The 24,808-nt window shown below is 40.6% G+C and overlaps 1 protein-coding gene across 2 annotated transcripts in view; it reads left to right on the top strand.

Moving 5' to 3' along the window:
• NECAB1 (N-terminal EF-hand calcium binding protein 1) overlaps positions 1 to 24,808 on the top strand; it is a 195,655-nt gene that overhangs the window by 168,686 nt on the left and 2,161 nt on the right. For both annotated transcript variants that reach the window (XM_040493940.1, XM_040493941.1), the window contains exons 10-12: positions 6,295 to 6,407; positions 20,138 to 20,215; positions 21,474 to 21,565. In XM_040493940.1, coding sequence (XP_040349874.1) covers positions 6,295 to 6,407; positions 20,138 to 20,215; positions 21,474 to 21,565 — 283 coding nt within the window. The remainder of the gene's footprint in view (positions 1 to 6,294; positions 6,408 to 20,137; positions 20,216 to 21,473; positions 21,566 to 24,808) is intronic.

Raw genomic sequence — 24,808 nt, forward strand, 5'->3', positions numbered from 1 at the left:
CTCAGTGAGAAGTAACATCTATTGAGTATCTATCCTGGGCAAGATTTTTACATAATTCGATTTAATCCTCCCCAAAGCTATGATACCAAAGTACCACGGCTCCGATTTCATTTGGTGATTTCGGATGAAAAGATGGAGGCACTGGTTCAAGGCCACATAGCTGGTAAAAGTGAAGCCAAGCTTTTTTAAATGTGTACTCTCCGCTCTTAAAGAGGAAAGGAACGCGGACAAGGTGATGGAGGTAGATGAAAAACAATGAGGCAGGGTTCTAGAGTTTTCAGGACCACCTCATACCCTTCATATCCTTTCCTGGAGTGAATAGTGCGTGAATAAAATTTATTAAAGAGCTTTTAAGAATAGTCCATGACAGGGGCGCCTGGGTGGCTCAGTCAGTTGAGCATCCGGCTTCGGCTCAGGTGATGATCTCATGGTTTGTGAGTTCAAGCCCCGCATCGGGCTCTGTGCTGACAGCTCGGAGCCTGGAGCCTGCTTTGGATTCTGTGTCTCCCTCTCTCTCTCTGCTCCTCCCCCACTTGTGCTCTCTCTCTCTCTCTCTCTCTCTCAAAAATAAATAAAACATTTAAAAAAAATTTTTTAGAAAAGAATAGTCAATGACTAAAAACAAAAGCAACCTCTTGCTTGTTTGTTGTATGAAGAACTTGGTCACCAGTTATATGCCAGGCCCTGGGGGAGAGTCTGGAGATGAAATGGTGAATATTCCAGGCTACAGGACAAACCAGTGATTAAACAAGGGTCTACAATACACTGTGATGAAGGTTATTATAGGAAAGTATAGATTTGCACAATGATGGCACACAACTTAGGAGGCCCGGGAATGCTTCCAGAATGACATAGTATTCAAAATGAAATCAAAAAGAGTAAGGAGCTTTTAAAAATATTTACTTATTCCTTAAAACATTGAATTGTTAAAACGTCACACCAAAAGAACAACACTAAGGTGCTATGTAGGAATGTTAGAATGTTCCAAGTGGCTTACAATCATCATGTGACAAAGATAGCAAGTTTTGGAATTCATAATCTTACTCTTGCCATAATGAAAAAGGAAATGTACATCAGAGATAAACCCAGATCTAAACTCCAAGACTATAACTTTATGACTCATGGAAAATTGGGGGGTAACTTATTGTCTTCTAGCTGTCAAGTGCCAAGCAGGGAGTATGAGTCATTGAAAGGTCATTATGATTTTTGAAGAGAATCCAGCCAGCTCACATATCCTGGACCTGGGCAGGAGTACTGATCCACCCAAATCCTTTCTGCTTGAGGCCATTGTATGCCTCGCATGGCACTTCTTATCAAACAATTACTGGAAAAAGATGTCAATTCCCTAGATACTTTCTATATTCAAAAAGTTCTTTTTGGATTCAATATAATTTTTAGCAAGGTTTTATCACGTTCTGGCGCTTTTCAAAAGCTCTAACTTTTCTTGAGTACATGATTGTTGTTTACACCAGAATAGCTTACACAATAGGAGTTTACAAATCTAGTATCTTTTTCTGCCTTTCTCCCCTCATAAAGCCTGTGAATATTTTGTGAAGCAAATGAATCCTGTCATACAATATCATATGGATTGGGGCTTATTGCCAACGAATATGCCAGGGACTATTAGAACATAGTCTTGCTTTGCTATAGCTATTATGAGATTGAACAAGAGCACACAAGAAGGTCTGAAAACATGCTTGGAACACAACTGTGTAGTAAGTAGAGCTAGAAAACATGAACCAAATTAGTTGCATTTAAAATATTTCTGTCTCCAGAGATTTAAAAAGCTGAAATTCCTTGAAATAAAAAAAAATCCAAAGGGCGCCTGGGTGGCTCAGTCGGTAATGCATCTGACTCTTGGTTTCAGCTCAGGTCATGATCTCGTGATTCGTGAGTTCAAGCCCCACACTGGGCTCCATGCTGACAGTGCAGAGTCTGCTTGGGATTCTCTCTCACACCCTCTCTCTCTGCCCCTCCTGTGCTCTCTCTCTCAAAATAAATAAATAAACTTTTTTTTAAAAAAATCCAAGAAATCGGGCGCCTGGGTGGCACAGTCGGTTAAGCGTCCGACTTCAGCCAGGTCACGATCTCGCGGTCCGTGAGTTCAAGCCCCGCATCGGGCTCTGGGCTGATGGCTCAGAGCCTGGAGCCTGTTTCCGATTCTGTGTCTCCCTCTCTCTCTGCCCCTCCCCCGTTCATGCTCTGTCTCTCTCTGTCCCAAAAATAAATAAATAAACGTTGAAAAAAAAAATCCAAGAAATCAAAGGTAGATGCAACTAACCTAACGTGACTAGCAAGTACTGTTCTGTAAATGTTCCGTCATAATTCCATCATAACAAAATCCCTATAAAGTAAATAATAAAGGCAACACTACGCCTTCTAAAGCAGAGAAACAAAAATGCTCTGGGCTGGCTGTTCACACCAGATTTCAGTGAGGATCTCAGACTGTATATTTGACATAAGTGACATGCAGAAATATCATTAAGGTATCAGGGCACCTTCTCTACCTCTCCCATACTCCACATCCTACAACTTGACCTGGCCAGCCTAGAAAAGGTAAGGATTTTCTTTGGCGCTCAGAAGGTCTATTTTAAATTACCCAAGGAGATTCAGAAAGCTTCTCGTCACAGTAGTCCTAACACGTAGACAGATTATCTGGACCTCGGAAGTTGTTTTCTTTGTGTAAAATATCTGAGGAAAGGAGGGAAAAGGCATGCCTTGTTTGGGTTGCAAAGTAAATTTATTTTCCAAATCATATTCACATCCATCTATGTAAGTGAATGAATCACTTAGCTAACTGCTGTGTAACAAACCACCCAAAATGAAGTGTTTTAAACCACAATTCTAGAGGTAGGCAACTTAAAGTGGGATCAAGCGGATGGTTCTTCTGGTGTCAGCTGGCCTCCTTAGGGCATCTGCAGTCAACTGCATGCCAGCTTTGCTGATCTTGGCGGGACTTCCTTATATGTCCGGGGACCCAGCTGGGATGAATCCACTGACCCAGCTCTGTTCTCTGTGGTCTTTAATTCACCAGCATGCAGGTCGACAAAACTACAGTGTGCTGCCTATTTTTACCTATAAAGTATTATTGGAACACAGCCACACCCATTTGTTTGTTGTCTGTGGCTGCTCTCACACTAAAACAGATGGAGGAATGTGACAGGAACCTTAGGGCCCACAAAGCCTAAAATATTTATTATCTGTCCCTTCACATAAAAAGTTTGCTGACCCCTGCTCTCACAGGGCTTGTTCACATGACAATTTCAGGGATCGGAGAGAAAGTGTGAAAACTCACAAGGGGTCTGGAGGCCTAACCATGAAACTGGCACCCTCTTACTTCTGCCATGTTCTGTTGGCCAAAGCAAGTTTATAAGGCTGGCCCAGATCTAAGGGAAGGAGAAGTAGAATCCATGTTTTCATAGAAGCAGCCGAAAAGTCACATTTCAAAGGACATGCATTGCTCATGGTTCTGCTCATGATTACAGATTAGATCACATAAGAGTTGCCTTCAGACTAAAAGGAGTATGGTGGAATAGGTAGATATGAATTTATATCTCTCATTAGAAAATCCATGAGAATCGTCTGAGTCATTGTTGATCACAAATACATGATCGAGAAGTTCCTACAGATTTGTGTCAAAAGAACGTGTCCGCAGTGATTTTGGCAGAGAGGTTAACTTAAACTCCTAGTAACTGATATTAAAAACAGGTCCTGCGAGAGTCGTACAGGGGGCTGATTGTTCATTACACAATCTGAGGAGATAGTTATAGGCTTGTATCTACCTATTCTTGATCTCTGACCCTTAAAGGGAAATAAAACAAAGCTTAGTTAAAATTACTGAACTCATTAGGTAACTGGGCTATGAAAACAAATAGACCCCAATGGAGAATGATTCCAATATAATGCAAGTTTTTTCCTTGCCCAATAATCAGTTCACACAATGATTCAGGGACACGGGGTCCTCCTCTCAAGTGTGGCTCTGCCATTCCCAAGACAGGTCATTCTATCAACAGAAAAGGGGAAGAGAATGTGGGAGGGGCTCACCTCCTTCTTGAACATCTTGTCCCAAAAGCAATACACAGCACTCCTGCTCATATTCTATTGGTGAAAACTTACCAGTTGGTTACACCTAACTGCAAAGGATGATGCAACACGTGCTCTAACTGTACCTAGAAAGAAGAGGAAATGGATTTTGGTGAATACCTTGGAGTCTTTGCCACAGTGAGCCTTCCGGTCATTAAATATTCATTCTTTTCACATATATAGAACACACCCAGAGTCTTCTCCATTACTGCTTCTGGCTCAAAGTCTAGGATCCCTGCACGATGATCAGTCCTCTCTGTACGATCAAGATGGAGACCCTTGCGGTCCGATATACTTATGAATCAAGAAGTAAGCTATCTCCCCCCAAACACAGAGATAAAATATACAATGATAAAACCAGGCCAGGAGAAATGTCATAAAAAGTGCAATTCAGGAAAGGCATGAGTAGGAAGCATATGGCATTCACTGGTTCGTTGCAACAGTGAATTCATGCTGGGAAGGTATTTGTCAGGGAAGGAAGTTCTGTGATGGGACACTGGATCTCCATTCTGGGAGGAACCCCCTTGTCCATTGTTCTTCTTTTGAGAGTTTCTTCTCATTTCATCAGCCTCCGTGACCACATCAAAAACAGCTCACTGGAGAGTACTGTACTCTGTAGGAGTTACGTGGTATTGATAGCTTGTGTCCCGCTCGTGTGCGTTTTGGTGCCCAAATATTACTTTAAGGCTCACTCAGAGGATTTTTGAGACTGGAATCAAGATTTATTTGACAGTACAGTTCTGTCAAAAATTTAATAGACTTCTGGTCAGTTTACATATCGTCAGTTTCATGTGCTAGTATCGATACCTTAAGTTATTCTACACACGTTGTTTTCAAACCTTGTTGATTTCTTTACTAAACCTTATAAAGGCAAGGATTCTATCTTGATTCGTCACTGTATGCCCAGAATCCAGCACCCAGCATTTGCCTGCAGGAAAACAAAGTAGGAACAATTATTGAGTACATAAAGTGCCTAACATCATACCTAGTAGATACCATCATACCTAATAGATACCATAATATCTATTGGTATTATGGTCTTCGACAATGGTAGCTATTAACAATGAAGTAAGAAACTCATCGGACAGGAGACAGCAAGCTGGGTGCTTAATTCTGGCTCTGCTGCTACACAGGGCAAGTTATTTTCCTCATATTCTGAATCATCCTTACATTCTTGCTGTTGTTTTGCACTTAAATTTTTTTTTTTTTTTATTTCAGAGCACCCATGTAGGGGAGGGGGCAGGGGGAGAGAGAGAGAATCTTAAGTAGGCTTGATCGCACGACCCTGGGATCATGACCTGAGCCGAAATCAAGAGTTGGATGCTCAACCAAGTGAGCCACCCAGGAGCCCCTGTTCTGCACTTTTATAACTCACTCCCAATCCTTTTTTTTTTTTTTTTTTTTGCACTTCTGTGATTCATTCCCAACCCTTGATGATGGAAGAAAGGCTTTATCCTGAGATCAAAATGCCATGAGAAGCTCACAGGCAGAACTGTAGGAAAGTCTTCAAAACTACAAGTGCTATAAAGGTGATAGGATTTGTTACAAGAAGCAATTGGCATCCAGCCCAGTGTGATCCGTTAAACACAGTCTCCATCTGACGCCATGAGATTTTGACCAGGGCCTATGGCATATCTTAGGTGGTTAGTGTTTGAGAACCCTGTGACGGCTCATGTACCTTTGGAAATGCAACTTTGAGCACACGTTTCTTGAAATTTGGTTGTTTGTAATGATGTGCGAAACATGTCTATTATCGCAAAATACTTACGGTGAAGGTGGAGCTGTCCGGTGTGTGGGGTAGGACCACTCTTTAAAAATGACTACAGGCCGGTGATCCCAGCCCTGGCTGCACGTTACAGTCACCTGGGGAGGTTTTTGTAAATACCAGTGCTTGGATCTCACGTCCAGAGATTCTGATAGAAGTGCAATTTTAAAACCTCCCCAGCGCTTCAAATTGAGAACCACTGCTTTTAAAAGGGAAGTATGTCATTGGGAAGACATTCTCTTTGCACCTGCTTCGAGAGGCAAGAAGAATGTCCTGCCTGCATCACGGCTTTTATACAGTGTTGTTGCCTTGGATCGGTCAGGGTCTTCCTGTTGGTCGTAATTTCAGATGAGAATTGTTTGCCTTGTGAGGAGGGCTGGGCTGGGCTGCAGGGGGTCAGCTTCAGCAAGGCTCCAGAGCAGTGACACTTGCCTCTTCCTCCGCAGCACATCATGCTTGTGCAGCGTCAGATGTCTGTGATAGAGGAGGACCTGGAAGAATTCCAGCTTGCTCTGAAACACTATGTAGAGAGTGCTTCTTCCCAAAGCGGCTGTTTGCGGTAAGTGCTCCTTCGCGTGCAGGATGAAGGTGGGGCCGGCAGAAAGGCATCTGAGAATTTCCTTGTGTTTCTGTTGATTATTCCAGCCTTCCGGGTGATGCATTTTGGCAGACTTTAGCTGGATGTCGCTCTTTTATTCTTGGGCTCTGTGTGGATTTTGATCACTGGGGGCACGAAGGAAGATAAAACGGAGAGAACGATTTGAAACGGAGAATTTTGCATAGACTGAAATCTCCCCTTTTGCCTCCAGGCAGGCCCACGCTGATTTAAAATCACCTCTGGTAGATAAGGCCCCAAGTCCAGTACATCTAGCTCTGATTGCTCCCTTGGCAACATGCCCCATATCCTAATAATCATTTCAGCCATATGAAACTGCACAATATCTGAAGTCTTGATTACAGGTCATTTAGAAAAAAAAAAAAAAAAAACAACCTCTTTCCATAGCCGCCCCAGCTCAGGCTTCAATTATCTTAGGCTACTAAAATTTATGATCTATTCCTCATTTTCAGTTTCTCTACTCCAAGTGGTCCAACAAACAGTTACTAGAAAAATTTTTCCAGAAACAGTTATTATAAACTGTTCCCTTAATCAGGAACTGCAGTAACTCTCTGAGTGTCTTAACCAAGGGCTAGCTGTTTCTCTGGCGCTGTGTTTGTCCGACTCGAGAATCCATAGCACTGCTACCATTGTCTCTCCCTCACTGGAGCTTGCCCAGCTGCCCACTGCCTTTCCAGCATAATCCGTGCCTCTGGCCCGGCCATTTTCCCTCCCAGAAATGCATGGCCAGCTGGTAGGTCTTGGCCAAGCCCACATTCTGCCTCGAGTCCAAAGCCCAGCCCCAGACTCACCTGCTTCTGGAAAACAACCACAACCGGAATACCCCTGCCTCAGGAGCTGGTTTAAACTGCATTTCATAATGCTTTTCAAGTATTCCTTCGGTAAAGCTCTTAAATGCATGTGTGCATACGTGTGTATTACACACACGCATAGAAACTCCTACTTTATGTCTCTGAGTCCTTCGGTGTTACTCCCAGTAATTCTGTTTTATTCATGCTCCAACAGAATACCTCCCCAGTTAAGAAGTCTGGCTCTGGAGTTAAAATTGGGAGCGTATTCGTTTTGTGATTTAGGGAAAGATCCTTATTGGCTCTAAGCTTCCGTTCCTCATCTCGAACTTCCTAAGGTGATTGTGAGGGATTAACTGAGTGCTTGGCCCAGAGGGGCCCAGAGACCGTGAGCTGGGGTTGCTATCGCTTCCTCATCTGGCTGGCTGACCTCTGACCCACTCTCTGGCATTTAAGGGGACTTGCTCAGCGCTGTTTAGGGCAGACGCTCACCATCTTCCAGTCATGCCATTGTAAGAGAAACACAGGAGATGCTGAGCTTGCTTTGTTGTTGTTGTCGTCGTCCTACTTCACACCAAACTCAGAAGGGCTCACATTGAAACCATTGTAGTCCTTTTAGTTCAGTGACCTAGGGATTTGCCAAAGTGAGAGTCTATATAGCTTTAAAAGCCTACTCACGTAAAACTGGAAGTGACTGCTTGGAAAATGCAAAAAGAGTGTGGTGTGTGTGTGTGTGTGTGTGTGTGTGTGTGTGCGCGCGCACGTGTGCACCTGTACACCATCCAGTGCAGAAAGTAGAGCACGGTACTAGCCAAAGAAATGGGAACATAGAGCAGATCAAGTCTGGTTTGGTTATCACAATCTCCTGGGATGGTTTAGCCTTCTTGCATTTATAAATAGGGCACAAAGTTTGCTTATTTTTTAGGGTTCAGAGATACTGCTTTAATGTGTGTGGGACAAAGGGCCTGAAGCCAGGCGGATGGCCCCGGCGGGGGGGGGGGGGGAAGCAGGTGTGGGAGAGCAGCTGAGTAGATAGATCTGTGCTGCCTGCCACGGACTCTGTCCTCTCAGCAGCCAAGGAAAATTGCTCCCTCGGCTCCAGCTGTGAAGAACAGGGAGGGAGAGGATCCTCTTCCAGGGAGATAAATGGAGACTCAGCTTCTCCTCTTCCCTTGCACGACCAGTTTGTTTTTTAAGGACTCTTGACTCACTTATTGCTGATTTTTCAGCTGATTTCCTTCTTTTACTGAAATTCTCAAAAAGTAGACTTCATCAGATGGAAGGAGCATCAGAGAACCACTCCACATGGGTGCAAACCATATGGAATACACGTTATGCTGGCACGCCTGTCTAAATTCAGTTGCGCCGTTAATCCAATTCAGTCTCCTGTCTGCATCCATCTATGGGCAAATGGGCCGCTCACGCTGTCAGTTATGCTCCACCGTGCCCTGCACTGTTGTCTTGGGCTTGGCTGATACAATAAAACTCTGAGAATTACCACTTTTGCAGATTCTTCTCCCATAATGTTAGGCTCAGCTTCACCATGGCTAGATAGGAAATGCCGCTGTAACACAGAGTAGGAATTAAGGATTTGCTACTAGATTAAGCAGTTTGTGTCCATGCTCTTATTTCTTCTTCACTGCAGTGATCTGATGTATCACCTCCAGTTAAGGAGGAAATACGCTCAGATACATTAACCATCTTGCCCAAGTGTGTCTGACTCCAAAACCCACATTTAATCCTTCTTCCCCGTATTTGGTCATCGTTGAATTAAATTTTCCTAGACTTTCTGTGGTTAACCATGGGTAGAATGGACAAGATCCCTTCTGTTCCAATTACAGGGTCTTATTTTCTTAAATTCCGGCAACTGAATTAGAGAGGCTTTTGCCCTGAAGGTACTTGACTATAAGACTTAGCTGTTTAGGGGCTGACAGAGCCCTTGTCGGAGTATTAGTCAATTGAGTTTTAAAATGAGTTGTTAGTGGAAAAGCCAAGCGGATCAGTTGTGTGATCCGTCTATTATACACACGCACACACGTGTGCATGTGCACTGTTTGATGATCTTTTCGCTTATTTTGTAATCATGAAGGCTTATTAATCCCTGGGGGGAGGCACCAATCGAATATATGTGTGTATTCTTATAACCATGCTTGATACTGGGAAAAATGAGAAGAGTTTCTGCTTTCAAGGGTCTTAGAATCCGGTTGGGAAAATCAGTTACTCATTCATGGCCTAAAATTTCACTACTGCTAAGTAGAATAAAAGGTTTCCTGAAGTCACTCTCAGATGTGAATTCTAGAATTTGTCTGTATTCTAAACTCTATGTCAAGGGCTCAGGAAATTGACCCTGAACTTTACCATGGCCAAAGAATCATCTTTTAAGAACGAATGATACCCTCTGGCGTATCATTTATCAGCATTTTTATGTAGGTGAAATAAATTGGTGGCTGGATCTTCGTGTGGAGAAGTGGAGATTGTCCCTCCTGATGGGCCTTTTCTCCTGTGGTTAGGTTCTGTGAGTTAACGTAGGACATATGGGGAAAGCAGGAAGCCAAGAGGAAGAGAGTTTTTCCATGAAGAGCCAGCTGCCTTTGGTAACTGATCTTCAACCCCAATTGTTCCAGACCACATCCTTTCCCCTAGAAACTGTTTCCCTGCCATTTCCAGCTGCTAGGAATATTCAATCCTGGAGCTCAGGGCTGAAGCTCAGGGCTGGGCTGAAGCTCTAAGTGACTGCATCCAGGGACAGCTTGGCCAAAGAACTCTTGCTTCAGCCAGTGCATGGTAAGTATCACAGGAAGTCTGAACACATCGAGGAGCAAGACTGAAGCATATAGCCACAACTCAGCAATGTGCTATGTAATTCTAAGTTGGAAAATAATTGAAAGCTAATCATTCAAGCCCTAAGCCTTTTCAATGGAAATATTGCCAAGAGAAATGTTTCTAAAAATTATTTCATAATTAACCTTTTCTCGGTGGCATTATTGCACATTGCATATGTTATCTGTATTGTACAGTCTCAAGTAGCAATGTCCTTAAACACCATTGCTATATATTGGCCAGTTTCACTCTTACCTGAAAGCACCAGTCAGTAGCACAATTCTGATTAGCATTTTCACCCATGTCCCTTTAAGCCAAAATCTGCACTGGCCTTTCAGCTCTGTCACCTGGCTCTTTACCAGAAGACCTATAGTCAGGAAGAAAGAGAAGGGTGCAATACCAACAAGCCTTCCTTCAAGATCTGATCCTCAGGATGCAAGCATTTCCCAGAAGCCCTTGCTTCCCTGCATACATTCCTTGGCATTTCATTGGCCCAGCTCAAGTCACATGGTCGTTCCTGACTCCCGGGTAGGTGAGGATACTGGTGTCCAACAGAAAGGAGTGAGATGGTGATAACTGTCTCAGTCCAGTGCTGATGGGCTGATTGGATATATTGCAAACTCAACAATGGCAAGGTTCTGTTAAGAAAGAGGGGGGTAATAGTTGGGGCAATAGACAGTGTTTGGTATATCATCCCCAGAGTCACTTCGACTCCCCAGAGTCCCCAGAGTAATGAAAATTACTTAATCCATGTAAAATTTTTAGACCAGGGTCTGGAACAGAGCGATACACATGTTAGCAATCATCACCATTGCTGTTAGTGTGTATAAATAATATAATGATCATCATTATTATTGGCTTGCTGCTTCTCATTTTCACAAATATGTCTTTTTTCCTTCAGTTTTTTTTTTTTCCTGGCCTCTTTTTCTCTCCAGTTTCTTTTACTTTTGTCATACTTCTCAGCTTTAGCACCATTGAGGATTTAGCCTTTGTAACTGCTCATCCAGTGAAAGTGCTACTTTCTTCTTGGCTATTGAGCTAACGGCTGATATGCACAAAATTTGTCAAAGACTGGGCTAAATATTCTACACGCAACACTTTACTCCTCACAGTCCTGTTATTATCACCATTTTACCGATGAGGAAACAGGTTCAGTAATGGGCCCAAAGTGACAAAGCTAACAAGTTGTAGCGAAAGGTAGGCCTGCTGGGTTGTGCTTCACACCGTGATCTCATTCCCCTGTGATACTTTCTTCAGTCCTTTAAAAGCATGAGAATTATGCTAAAAGTTTTTGAATTCCTTACAGTCTTTTGGGTGTCTAGAAAAATGGAAGGTCCAATAGCAGGATAAGTTGGTATTTAATGTGATATGTAATATAAATGAATTAGTCTGTAGCAGGCAGTTCATGAAGAGACTAAAATGCTAGGCTGAGTATTTTAAACTTTATCCTAAAAAAGAAAAAAAGAAAACAAACCTCATGGGTTGAAATTTGTCCATTACATGGTCAAATTAAGTTCGGAGATTAGAGACCCTTTGAAACTCTTACGGAAGCTATGGATTTTCTTCCCAGAAAAGAAATAGACATGCACATCAATTTGCAGCTCATTTCTGGGATTTCCAGGAACAGCCCCCTACACCCCACCAAGAGCTTATTCAAGAACTCTAGGATTAGAAAATCTTTGATTTCACTTTCCATCCAATTCCTTTGATTCTGTTATAAACCTTTTCCCTGGAATATTTGAAATTGAGCTAACAATGTTTGCTCATCATACCTTAGTTCGGCAATCCAGAGCAACAGCTTTGCGAAAAACATTAAACTATTTACCAGCAAAGAGCTAAAGGAAAATATTACAATTTCTGTGTACAGTTACCACCACCTGCTGGTCATACTTAGGTAAATCCTAAACTACATTTAGCTTGACTTTTACACTGATTCATCCTCTGTTATCTTTTAAATCAATATCCTTAAAACTGTGTGGAGGTTCCTCAAAAAATTCAAAATAGAACTACCCTATGAGCCAGCAATAGCACTTTAAAGAATTTATCCAGCGGATACAGAAGTGCTGATTCATAGGGGCACATGTACCCCAATGTTTATAGCAGTGCTTTCAACAAGAACCAAATTACGCAAGAGCCTAAATGTCCATCAACTGATGAGTAGATAATGAAGATAGGGTTTATATATACAATGAAATACTACTTGGCAATGAGAAAGAATGAAATCCTGCCATTTGCAACAACGTGGATGGAACTAGGTGGTATTATGCTGAGTGAAATAAGTCAGAGGAAGACAGATATCATATGTTTTCACTCATATGTGGAACCTGAGAAACTTAACAGGAGTAACGGGGTAACGGAAGGGGAAAAAATAGTTACAAACAGGGAGGGAGGCAAACCATAAGAGACTCTTAAATACAGAGAACAAACTGAGGATTAATGGGGGGGAGTGGCGGGGAAGAGGGGAAAATGGGTGATGGGCATTGAGGAGACATTTGTTGGAATGAGCACTGGGTGTTGTATGTAAGCGTTGAATCACAGGAATCTACCCCCAAAACCAAGAACACACTGGATACACTGTAGGTTAGCCAACTTGACAATAAATTATATTTAAAAAATAATAAAAAATAAAAATAAATATCCTTGCTGTTGGTCTATACTTTCATTTTGATTTCTCATCTGAATATAATCTAAAACATTAGATTGAACAAGCTGGACTTACAGAGTTTTTTATTTTACTTTACTTTTAAATTCCAGAATAGTGAAAGCACAGTGTTACATTAGTTTCAGATGTACAGTATAGTGATGCAACAATTCTATACATTACTCAGCGTTGATCACGATAAGTGTGCTCTTAAACTCCTTCACCTGTTTCACCCACCTCCCCTCTGGTAACCATCATTTCGTTCTCTGTAGTTAAGACTTTGTTTCTTGGTTTGTCTCTTTTTTCCTTCATTTCTTTTGTTTCTTAAATTCTACATGTGTGCAAAATCATAGTATTTGTCTTCCTCTGATTGACTTATTTTGCTTAGCATTATACTCACCAGATCCATCCATGTTGTTGCAGATGGCAAGATTCCATTCTTCTTTATAGCTGGGTAACATATCCTGTTATGTGTGTGGATAAAGGTGCGATGTGTATACACACAAACACGCACATATATACACACTGCATCTTCATCCATTCATCTATCAGTGGACACTTGGGCTGCTTCTATATTTTGGCTATTGTAAATAATGCCACTGTAAACATAGGGGCGCACATATCATTTTGAATTAGTGTTTTTTTGTTCTTTGGGTAAATACCCAGTAGTGGAATTACTGGATCACATGGTAATTCTGTTTTTAATTTCTTGCAGAACCTCCACACTGTTTTCCACAGTGGCTGCACCAATTTGCATTCCCACCAACAGTGCATGACGGTTTTTTTTTTTCTCCACATCCTCACAAACACTTGTTTCTCGTGTTTTTGATTTTAGCCATTCTCCCAGGTGTGAGGTGATAACCTAATTGTGCTTTTGACTTGCATTTCCCTGATGATTAGTGATGTTGACCATCTTTTCATGTGTCTCTTGGCCATCTGGATGTCTTCTTTAGAGAAATGTCTGTTCATGTCTTCTCATTTTTTAATTGGGTTATGTGTTGGGTTTTGTGTTGAGTTGTACAAGTGTTTTACATATTTTGGATACTAACCCTTCATCAGATACGTCATTTGCAAATATCGTCTCCCATTCAGTAAGTTGTCTTTTTGTTGATTGTTGACTGTGCAGAAGCTTTTTATTTTGGTGTAGTCCTAACATTTGCTTTTGTTTCCCTTGCCTTACGAGACATATCTAGAAAAATGTTGCTACAGCCAATGTCAGACAAGTTACTGCCTGTGTCCTCTTCTAGGATCTTTATGGCTTCAGGTCTCACATTTAAGTCCTTGATCCATTTTGAGTTTATTTTTGTGTATGGTTTAAGAAAGTGGTCCAGTTTGATTCTTTTGCATGTAGCTGTTCACTTTTCCCAACACCCTTTGTCAAAGAGACTGTCTTTTTCCCACTGCATATTTTTGCCTCTTTTGTCAAAGATTAATTGAGCATATAATCACGGTGGGTTTATTTCTGGGTGGGGTATGCTGTTCCATTGATCTCCGTGTTTTTGTGCCAGTAGTATACTGTTTTTGATCCCAGCAGCTTAATACCAAAGCTTGAAATCTTGGATTGTGATACCTCCAGCTTTGCGTTGCTTTTCCAGGACTGCTTGGGCTATTCAGAGTCTTCTGTGGTTCCATATAAATTTTAGGATGATTTGTTCTAGTTCTGTGGAAAATGCTGTTGGTATTTTGACAGGAATTGCTTTAAATCTGTAGATTGCTCTGGGTACTATAGCCATCTTCACAGTATTGGTTCTCATGGATGCTCATGGATTGGGATATTTTAAATGTATTGTTGAATTCACTTTGCTAATATTTTGTCGAGGGTTTGTATCTGTGTTCATCAGAGATAGTGGCCTGTAGTTCTCTTTTTTGTAGTATTTTCATCTGGTTTTGGTGTCAGGGTAATGCTGGCCTCACAGAATGAATCTGGAAGCTTTCCTTCCTCTTGTATTTTTTGGAATAGTTTGAGGAGAGGAGGTATTAGCTTTTCTTTAAATGTCTGGTAGAACTCACCTGTGAAGCCGTCTGGTCCTGGACTTTTGTTTGTGGGGTTTTTTGATTGCCGATTCAATTTCACTGCTAGCAGTTGGTCTATTCAAATTTTCTGTTTCTTTCTGCTTCCGTTTTGGGAAGTTACAGGTTTCTAGGAATTTATTCATTTTTCCTAGATTGTCTACTTTGTTGGCATATCATTGTTCATAATATCATCTTAATAATTCTTTGTATTTCATGTTGGTTGTTATTTCTCCTCTTCAATTTCTGATTTTATTAAGTTTCTCTCTCTCTCTCTCTCTCTCTCTCTCTCTCTCTCTCTCTCTCATATGTTCTGGCTAAAGGTTTATTAATTTTGTTGATCTTTTCAAAGAAACAGCTCCTGGTTTCATTGGTATGTTCTATTGCTTTTTTTAGTTTCTATTTTCTTTATTTCTACTTTAATCTTTATTCTTTACTTCCTCTAGTGATTCGGGGTTTTGTTTATTCTTCTTTTTCTAGCTCTATTGTGAGCTTTTTCTTGCTTCTTGAGGTAAACCTGTACTGCTATAAAACTTCCCTCTTAAACTGCTTTTGCAGCTTCTGAAAGATTTTGGAACAATGAGCTTTTATTTTCATTTATCTCCATGTATCTTTTAATTTGCTCTTTGACTTCATGATTGACCCATTCATTGTTTAGTAGCATGTTATTTAACCTCCCTATATGCTATTTCCAGAGTTTTTTTCTTGATGTTTATTTCTATTTTCATAGCATTGTGGTAAGAAAAGATGCATGATATGTTGTCCGTCTTTTTTAATTCCTTGAGGCTTGTTTTTGTGGCCTAACATGCGATCTGTTCTGGAGAATGTTCCGTGTGCCCTTGAAAAGAATGTGTATTCATTTTAGGATGGAATGTTCTGAATATATCTGTTAGAACCATCTGGTCCAATGTGTCTTTCAAAGCCACTGTTTCTTTATGATTTTGTTTGGATGATCTGTCCATTGATGTAAGTGGGATGTTAATGTCCCTTACTTTTATTATATTACTCTTGATTACTTTATGTTTGTTAATAGCTGCTTTATGTATGTGGGTACTCCCATGTTGGGTGCATAAATATTTACAGTTGTTTTGCCTTCTTGTTGGATTATTCCTTTTATGGTTATCTCATGTCCTTCTTTTTCTCTTGTTATAATATTTGTTTTAAAGTCTCTTGGCTGATGTAAGTCTTGCTACCTTGGTTTTCTTTTCATGTCCATTTGCTTGATAAGTGTTCTTCCATCCCTTCGCTTCCAATCTGCATGTGTCTTTAGGTCTGAAATGAGTCTCTTACAGGCAACATACAGATGGGTCTTGCTTTTTTATCCATTCCACCACCCTGTGTCTTTTGATTGGATCATTTATTCCATTTTCACTCAAATTATCAATAGATAAGCACTTACTGCCATTTTTTTTACTTGTTTTATGGTTGTTTTTGTCCTTCTCTGTTTCATCCTTCTCTTGCTCTTTTCTCACAATCAGTTGGCTTTCTTTAGAGATATTCTTGGATTCCTTTCTAATTTTTTTGCATATATAGGTTTTGATTTGTGGTTACCATTCTGTTTGTATGTAACATCTTATGCATATAGCAGTCTGTGTTAAGTTGATGGTGGCTAAAGTTTGAACTCATTCTTTACTCCTCTCCCCCCACATTATAGGTATATGGTGTCATGCTTTACATACTTTACATTTACATATTGTGAGCCCCTTGACCAATTTTTACATATGCACTTAACTTTACTCTCTTGTGCTTCTCAATGTACTTCTTATTCCAACTCATGATATTTCCATTCCACTCAGAGTTCCCTTTAACATTTCTTGCGAGGCTGGTTAAGTGGCGATGAATTCCTTTAACTTTTGTTTGTCTGGGAAACTCTTTCTCTCTCCTTCTATTCTGAATGATAGCCCTGCTGAATAGAGTGTCTTTGGCTGCAGACTTTTTCCTTTCAATACTTTGAATATATCATGCCACATCCTTTTAGCCTGCAGTGTTTCTGCAGAAAAAAATCAGCTCATAGCCTTATGTGGTTTCCCTTGTATGTAACTGTTTGTTTTTTTTTTTTTTTTCTTGCTGCTTTTACTGTCTCCTTCCTCAGATTTGGGAAGTTTTCAGCTATGATTTCTTCAAATAAATTTTCTGCCTTCTTTGTGTTTTCTCCTTCTGGGATCCCCGTAATAGGAATGCTATTACACTTGACGGTGTCTCTGAGTTCCCTAAATTTATATTCCTTTTGTGTTCTTTTTTTTTTCTTTCTCCTGTTCAGCTTGCTTTCCACTACTCTGTCCTCCAAGTCACTGATGTTTTTCTGCTTCCTCTAATCTACTCTTTCTTCCATCTAGTGTATAGCTTCATTTACTGTTCTTCATCTATGATCAGTTCTTTTGTATGTTTGTCTCATTGTTAAGGGTCTCACTGAGGTCCTCTACTCTTGTCACGTTCAGTGTCTTTATGCCCATTACATTCTCTATCAGGTATATTACTTACCTGTTTCAGTTACATCTCTTGCTGTCGTTTTGCCCTATTCTTTCATTTGGGATATATTTCTCTATCCCCTCATTTTGTCTCTGTCTGTGTGTTGGGAAAATCAGCTCTGTCTTCTGCTCTTGAAAATAGTGGGCCGTGAAGACGAGGTCCTGTAGTGCCATGCAGTGCAGTGTCCCGTTTACCAGAAGCTGGCACTTCAGGGGTGTCCGCTATGTGTGTTGCATGCACCCTAATGTTTCGGCAGAGCCGCTTTTCCCTCTGGTCCAGTCACCTGCAATGGCTCTCTTTGCCTGTCATCAGCGGTGTTGGGTCCCTGTCCTGTTGGTGGGCCAGTCTGAGGCTGCCTTGGGCTTGAGTCAGAGCGCGCATTGACAGAGAGAGACGTAGTAGCACTTTTGCTGTTTTTGCCCTGGGGAGTTTTTGTTGTTGGGTGTGGCCTGTAATCAGACCAGCTGTCTGCCCCCACTCCACGTCTGGGGCTGTAGTTGGCCTGGTGTATGTGTGGTTATCTTCCCCTCTCCCAGGGGCTGGAGTCACTTTGGAGTGGTGCTTTGGGTGGGCTCCAGCCAAGAGCATATTGGACGGGGCAGATCCGCTCAAGTGCACAGGGGTTAGGATGTGTGATGTTAGCAAGGTTTGTGCCGGTCTGTTGTGCAAGGGACATGCACCTGCCAGAGCTGAGACTGGAGATGGTGGATCTGCAGAAGTGCAGGGATGCCCGGGGGACCGCAGGGGGGCAGGATGCGGAGTATTAGCAAGTTAGGTAGGGATCGGATCCATGCCTCCCTGGTTCCCACTGGTGGCTGTGCGTTTATACTGGGGAGCAGGAGAGTGAAACGGCACCCGCCTGCTCCTTTGTTCCAGAAGTCTGCCAGTGATCCCTGCCCCTCCAGCACGTGCCCTGAGAATAGTCAAGAGATCTTCCTCTAGTATACCCCATTTTTCAAACTTCTGCTCCTGTGCTGTATCTCAGTGGGGCTGTTTGTTGTGTTAAGGGTGGGGATTCAGTTTCCTGTGGCCTTTCGGGCTCACCCAGAGCCAAGCCTGCTGATTTTTTAAAGTTCCAGCTTTTAAGTCCTGCTGGTTTTTAAAATTCATGAAATTTGGCCCTCCTGGTTTTCAAAGACAGATGTTATGGGGATTCATCTTCCCTGTGCAGGTCTCCCATTGTGAGGGTCTGTTTCTCTCCCCCCTGCACCACCACGGGTCCCTCCCTTCTGCCAACGGTCCAATGATCCATTTAGCTCTCAACAACAGTATTCCTACCCTGTGAGATGTGGTCTCTTCTCTACATTTAGCTGTAGAGATTCTGTTCTGCCAGTCTATGGGTCATTTTCTGAGTTATTTACACTGGTGTGGGTGTCATCTAGTTCCATCTATGGGAGGAGATGAACTTAGGGTCCTCCTACTCCGCCATCTTCCCTGGAAGGCCCTGGAATTAATTTTTTAAAGGCATCTTTATATTTGTCTCCTGCTCTCCCTTAAATTTATGAATCTGTCCCCCCCTCCTTTCTACCTTAATTTGGATCTTTGTCATGAATCACAAAAGCAATATCATGACCTTTCTAGCTTCTCTTCCTGTTTTGTATTGACTGTTCTCCATGGGATACCTCATACCACCATCAGAAAGATCTTCTAAAACCCAGCTCTGGGGTGCCTGGGTGGCTCAGTCGGTTAAGTGTCCGACTTCGGCTCAGGTCGCGGTCTCCCCGTTCGTGGGTTCGAGCCCCGCATCCAGCTCTGTGCTGACAGCTCAGAGCCTTGAAGCCTGCTTCGGATTCTGTGCCTTCCCCTCTCTATGTTCCTCCCCTACTCACACTCTTTCTCTCTCAAAAATATTTAAAAAAAAAAAAACTTGGGGCGCCTGGGTGGCGCAGTCGGTTAAGCGTCCGACTTCAGCCAGGTCACGATCTTGCGGTCCGTGAGTTCGAGCCCCGCGTCAGGCTCTGGGGTGATGGCTCAGAGCCTGGAGCCTGTTTCCGATTCTGTGTCTCCCTCTCTCTCTGCCCCTCCCCCATTCATGCTCTCTCTCTGTCCCAAAAATAAATAAACGTTGAAAAAAAAAAAACTTAAAAAAATAAATAAAACCCAGCTCTAACCATGCAACTTCCCTGCTTTAAATCCTTCAGTGGCTGTTCATTGCCCCAGGATTACATCCAGCCTTTACCTCAACATGTCTTTTCAGCACATCCCCACCCAACTCCTTCAAAACCTACTATATAGGCTTTTAGCCACTCTCATACTGGTCAAAGAACTTCAAGGGACAAATTTTTCTTGCCTAAATTGGGAAAGCAAACAACAACAACAAACTACGATCATGGCTAAATGGCTAGGATGTAGACTCTCAAAGTTGAACAGAGAAAACTAAGAGGTGTGTATGTGGAAGAGAGAGAGCGGGGGAAGGAGGGAGAGAAGGAGAGGAGGAGGACCATTGGGCAGTAGCGAGCCAGAAGCCTTGCTATGTAGCAGCAGTGTGGACTCACATGGCTAACAACAGGACCCCAAACAAAAGCTGTCGGTCCAAGGATGGGGTAAGACCAGGAATTTGGAAAGAGCTATAGGGAGTGACAGAATGGATTCAAAGAGCTGCGCTTTTGAGGGCAGGGGCAATGGCACAAAACATTTTTCTGAACCCTGACACAACAGATAATCTTTTGAAGGAATGAAATTTTACACAAGTTATATTTGTGATGTCTGTAATATACTGAGACAGTTTTCATGATGCCAAAGCAGAAAATTAAAAAATTATGTCAAACAAAACAGACATATTGAAATAATTTTTCACAAAACTCTCTTTTTCATGCAGGCACCATGAGTGTTTCCTGTATGAGTAGATAAGATTGTTTCATACCACATACAGAGATTAGAAAAAGTAGTTTGCTGTTTGTCTTTAATTTCCTGTGGCTACTCACGCCTTTTCTTTTCCATTCCAGCATTTCCATACAAAAGCTTTCCAATGAATCTCGCTACATGATTTATGAGTTTTGGGAGAACAGTAGTGTGTGGAATAGGTAAGTAATAACCAGCCTTTTTTTTTTTTTTTTTTTGGCTAGCAGGGAGAAATAATCATGATATTTTTAGGACCTGTAGGAAAAGCCCCATTCCCTTTATCTTACCTTAAAATGTGTCATTTGCTCAGTTTCCTCAATCCCAAATTTTTAGGAATTTATTTCATGGATTAGAAACCACTTTCCTCTTGAAACAAATACCTTTGGTAATTGTCCTACTTTAAGTATAACCATTCTACTGATGCTTATCAAGTAAGAGTTAGATATGGGTCATGGCTATCTAAAGTGTCAGGGGGCAGGTGAACAAAGGACACAGAAAGGATGAGAAAGTCATTTTACTGTGGTGTTTTGTAATAAAACTATATAATGGTTAAGATCATCATAGCTTAACTTTTCTAAATGTCTCTAAGCACTGCAAAAAGCAGGGGAGGGGATGGAAATTATTTGGAAAAGATTAAAAACAAATCGACTTCTCTGGATAACCATTCTACAGTGTATATGTGTATCAAATCATTTTGTACATGTTGAATGTACATATTTGTCCATTATTCCTCAACAAAGTTAAAAAAACAAATCTACCTTTTTAATTAAAAAATTACAAATTGGATAAAGAAAATTTTTGCTATTCTGAGATTAAAGAACTCTAGTTGGTTTTAAATGGCAGTGAATATAGCCCTCCAGTAAGTCCATATTTAGGATTTAAGCTATGGTAATGAAAGTAACAAATACCTGGAAATACCTATTTCATGCAAAATTTTATTTTGAGACCATTTTTAAAATATACTACAGAATGACACCAATAGAATCTTAAACACCAAAGGGAGCTTTAAGGGCAACTTTATTCAACTCTGTACTCCAGGCCTACACTTTAAGATGATTTTTATTTATTTATTTATTTTCTCCTAGGGAGAGAAAATCTATAGTCTTTCTTCTTAGCTATCCTATTTTTTTAATCATCAGGGCAGCCAATGTATTCTTCCTTCTGTTTAAACTTCTTTCTGCAATTAAAGTCTTTCTCCTTTTATTTTATCTTCTATAGGAAGCTAATGGTATTCTGTTTTTAGAAGTCTTTAAAATATTTTTTCTGCCAACAGTTGTTAAATTGCACATGTCTTTTATTTTTTATCTTAGGTTAGGTAGTGATAAAAAGAAGTCTGTATTCAGACGACCCAAATCATCTAAAACCTTGCCATTTTGATTGAATTTGAACTCTGTTTTGCACTCTAATAAAAATTCACAGTCTTAATCTATATTTATACAGCCACCTTCAGACGAATTATAGCAAGACATTCCAAAGAAGTAACGTGGATTTCTTGGAAACTCCAGAACTCACATCTACTATGCTAGTTCCTGGTAATTATACTGGTTTCACTGTGCTTGTATGTGTTTTTGTATGGTCTTTTGCTTTTTAAAAGATAGCGTGGAAAAAAAAAAAAAGATAGTGTGCTCTTTCTCCCACACACACAGTTTATTAGTGGTTCTCTTCATTATTTCTTTGTATATCTGAAAATCTGAAACTGGGAGGAGGAAATAAGAGATCTATATATTCTATTGTCATGAGTCCTTAGTTGATCCTATGTGTATTCCTGGCTATATTAAACCTAATATTAGTCATTTTCTGGTCATCTTCAATAATTTAACAAACTTGAAGTACAAGTCAAATCATGACATTTTGAAAAAATTATTCAAATGCTTTACTATACTTTAGTGTATTGAATTAATTTGAAATACGTGACCCAGAGGCTGCAAATTAGAATCATGCTAGAAATATTTTTATTATAATAGCTGTTAAAATATTTGTAATTGGGGTAAAGCAGAATTGAAAGAGAAATCTGAAATGAATTTGTCTAAGAAGTCTGGCCTAGCCAAGGCTTAAGATAATTGAGAACCAAAATTCATTTGTTCATCTGCCCTAACAAACACCAATTAAATATATTTACTCAGTGTTATTATATGTGCTAAGTACTGGGGACACTGGGGTTCTTAGCCTGTTTACTAGTGCTGAGTTCTAACTTTGAATAAACATTATGCTAAGAGCTAGAGTAGAGAGTAAAAATGGAGTCCCTTCCCATGAATAGCAATAGGAAAGACCAAAGCTTGCAGAAAAGAACCAAGCTCAGGATATGACATAGTAGTTACTAATGGTCATAATATGCATGTGGATTTTGAGAAGGGATTGCTTCAACAGGTTTTTTAAAAGAGAGGACTCTGGAGCTGGACCTTAAAAGGTGAGAGTTGGACAAATAAATATGGAGGATGATACTTTGGTAAACTGTACCCATGAACAAATCCAAAAAATGTTAAATCTGCTTGGCTAATTGGTGCAAAAGTAAGACTGTGGCATAAGGCTCATATGTGATACATGTGGAAAGAGAAGAAAGTGTAGGAAATGAGGTTGAAAATACAATGAGGAGTGAACTTAGTAATATGAAGTCATTAAAGGTCTTTGAGAGGGATAGTGAATGCTCTAATCAGTAGGAACTGGCAGGACGGAGAAAGGTGGATGTCACGGGAGGAGAAAGATTGGTCAGGTATGCAATAACGTAGTCCTTCGCCAATACAGTTTTCAGGAGTTAACTGTGGCAAGATATTTGAAGCCCAGGCTTGGTGAGAAAGGGTATATTGTAAAAACAAGATATCTGACAGAAGCCTAGGAAAATGTCTTCATTTTTAAGGTTGCGAGAAGAGCCTCCTTTATTAAGGAAATTAAGGGGAACCACTGAGAGGTAGGAGAATCAGAGTAGCTGAGTAGCAAGGAAACCAAAAGAGAAGTAACATGCAAGGCACAGTGCTCCTCAGGGGCCTACGCAGTGAACTGGGACTTGAGAGAATGGAACTGAAAACTGCATTTGACCAGAGGTCACTGTTCAAGAGAACAGTTTTGGTACAGTGGTAGGAATTTAAAAATTAGGGTAGATTTTGATGGAATAATAGAAAGTGAAAAGGTAAATTCTGGAAGTAAAAGTAGGTGAGATCAGGGGTCAGTGCTTTCCAGTCAGACTTACCATCTGGCGTGAGCTTTAGCTATTCACTCACTCTGGATCTTAAGAACAGGTTTGTCTGGCTTAGAGATGGTAAACTTGTAGAATTTCCCTTGCTGTGTATCTCGGATTTAATCCTCAAATAAGAAAGCCATGAATACGGCTGAAATTTCTCTATCACTCTTTCTGAGAGCATTTCCCATGTTAGAAGAGCTGGGCTCAAGTAAAACTGGCTCAGTTCTTGTTCTCAGAGCCCAAGTTCAATACAATTTAATGCCTTCTTTTGCTACCCCATTTTCCACTAATTTTAATATCACATCTAATTTCAACAGTGACTACTGAAATTTGGAAGAATAAAAAGAAAGGCTTGATTTCTAACACATTTTTTAAATCTCCCTCAAACAAGATTTTTTAAACATCTGTTTGGGGCATCCTATTCTTTTTGATAGGAAAGTTTTGTAAATTGCAACAGTAGACACACCTCCCTGGACAAACAGCTAGAATTAGTTTATAAATATTATTTATAGTTCTAATGGCCCTATGACTTCTACTATTTTCAATAACCACTTTTATAAATTTTGTCTGTCATATGAAGGCTAAAAATAAAAGTGTTTTCGCTATACATATTTAGACCTACAAAACAATCTGAAAAGACAGGTATCAGAGAGGAGTGGGGGTTTGTATTTTTAATTTAACTCACAAATTATGATTTCTGGAAGACTGCTTTTTTATTAGGTTTCTAAGTGGTTTACCTAAAATACATCTTAAGAAATAAAGCAGCAAAACCAGACTGTATCTAGTTATGTAAAATACAAGCCAAAATCTATTCCAAGAACTCTCGAATATAAAAATAATTAAAATGAGTCATACTAGAGTATGGCTAACTAGGCCCACTAGCCATCATAAAACACCGAGACCGAAGTGTGAGAATTCGGTCTGTGGAGCAAAATATCCCTTGGCAAAGGAGAAACGCCTGTGGTTTATGAGAAAAGAAGATACACAAGAAAATAAGATCCTGTTGTCAGCCAGCATGTCACTTCAACAGCTTTGAAAACAAGTTTTAATCCTTTTCATTTGTCTGTTTCTCACAGCATTCCGCCTGTCTTACTTTGCCATAGATTTGTCTTTGGGACATTTATATTCACTAGGGAAGACATTTTCAGTCTTACAACATAGATGTACTAAAACAATATTTAAAACACATCCACTTGCTTATACCCAATCTTTATGAAATTGTTATGTAAAAGTGTCTTATACTCCCAAACCGCTGCCAGTACTAGCTAGGTAGATCAAAACACCAACAACATGATTTCATCTTCAGGACATTTATGACCTCATTGCCCAAGATAAGCTCCATTCATTCATAACAACAAAATTAGACTATAACCAAGTGCCTAAAGATCTGGTACAAATATTGCAAAGAAAGAGATCAACTTGGCTTAGGAAATAGTGACGTGAAAGATAATAATGCAGACTAAAGATGGGAGAAAATAGTCTTTTTTTTTTTTTCAACGTTTATTTTTGGGATAGAGAGAGACAGAGCATGAACGGGGGAGGGGCAGAGAGAGAGGGAGACACAGAATCGGAAACAGGCTCCAGGCTCTGAGCCATCAGA

Source organism: Herpailurus yagouaroundi, unplaced genomic scaffold (genome assembly GCF_014898765.1).
Source record: "Herpailurus yagouaroundi ecotype Mexico unplaced genomic scaffold, PumYag 186, whole genome shotgun sequence".
Lineage (NCBI taxonomy): Eukaryota > Metazoa > Chordata > Mammalia > Carnivora > Felidae > Herpailurus > Herpailurus yagouaroundi.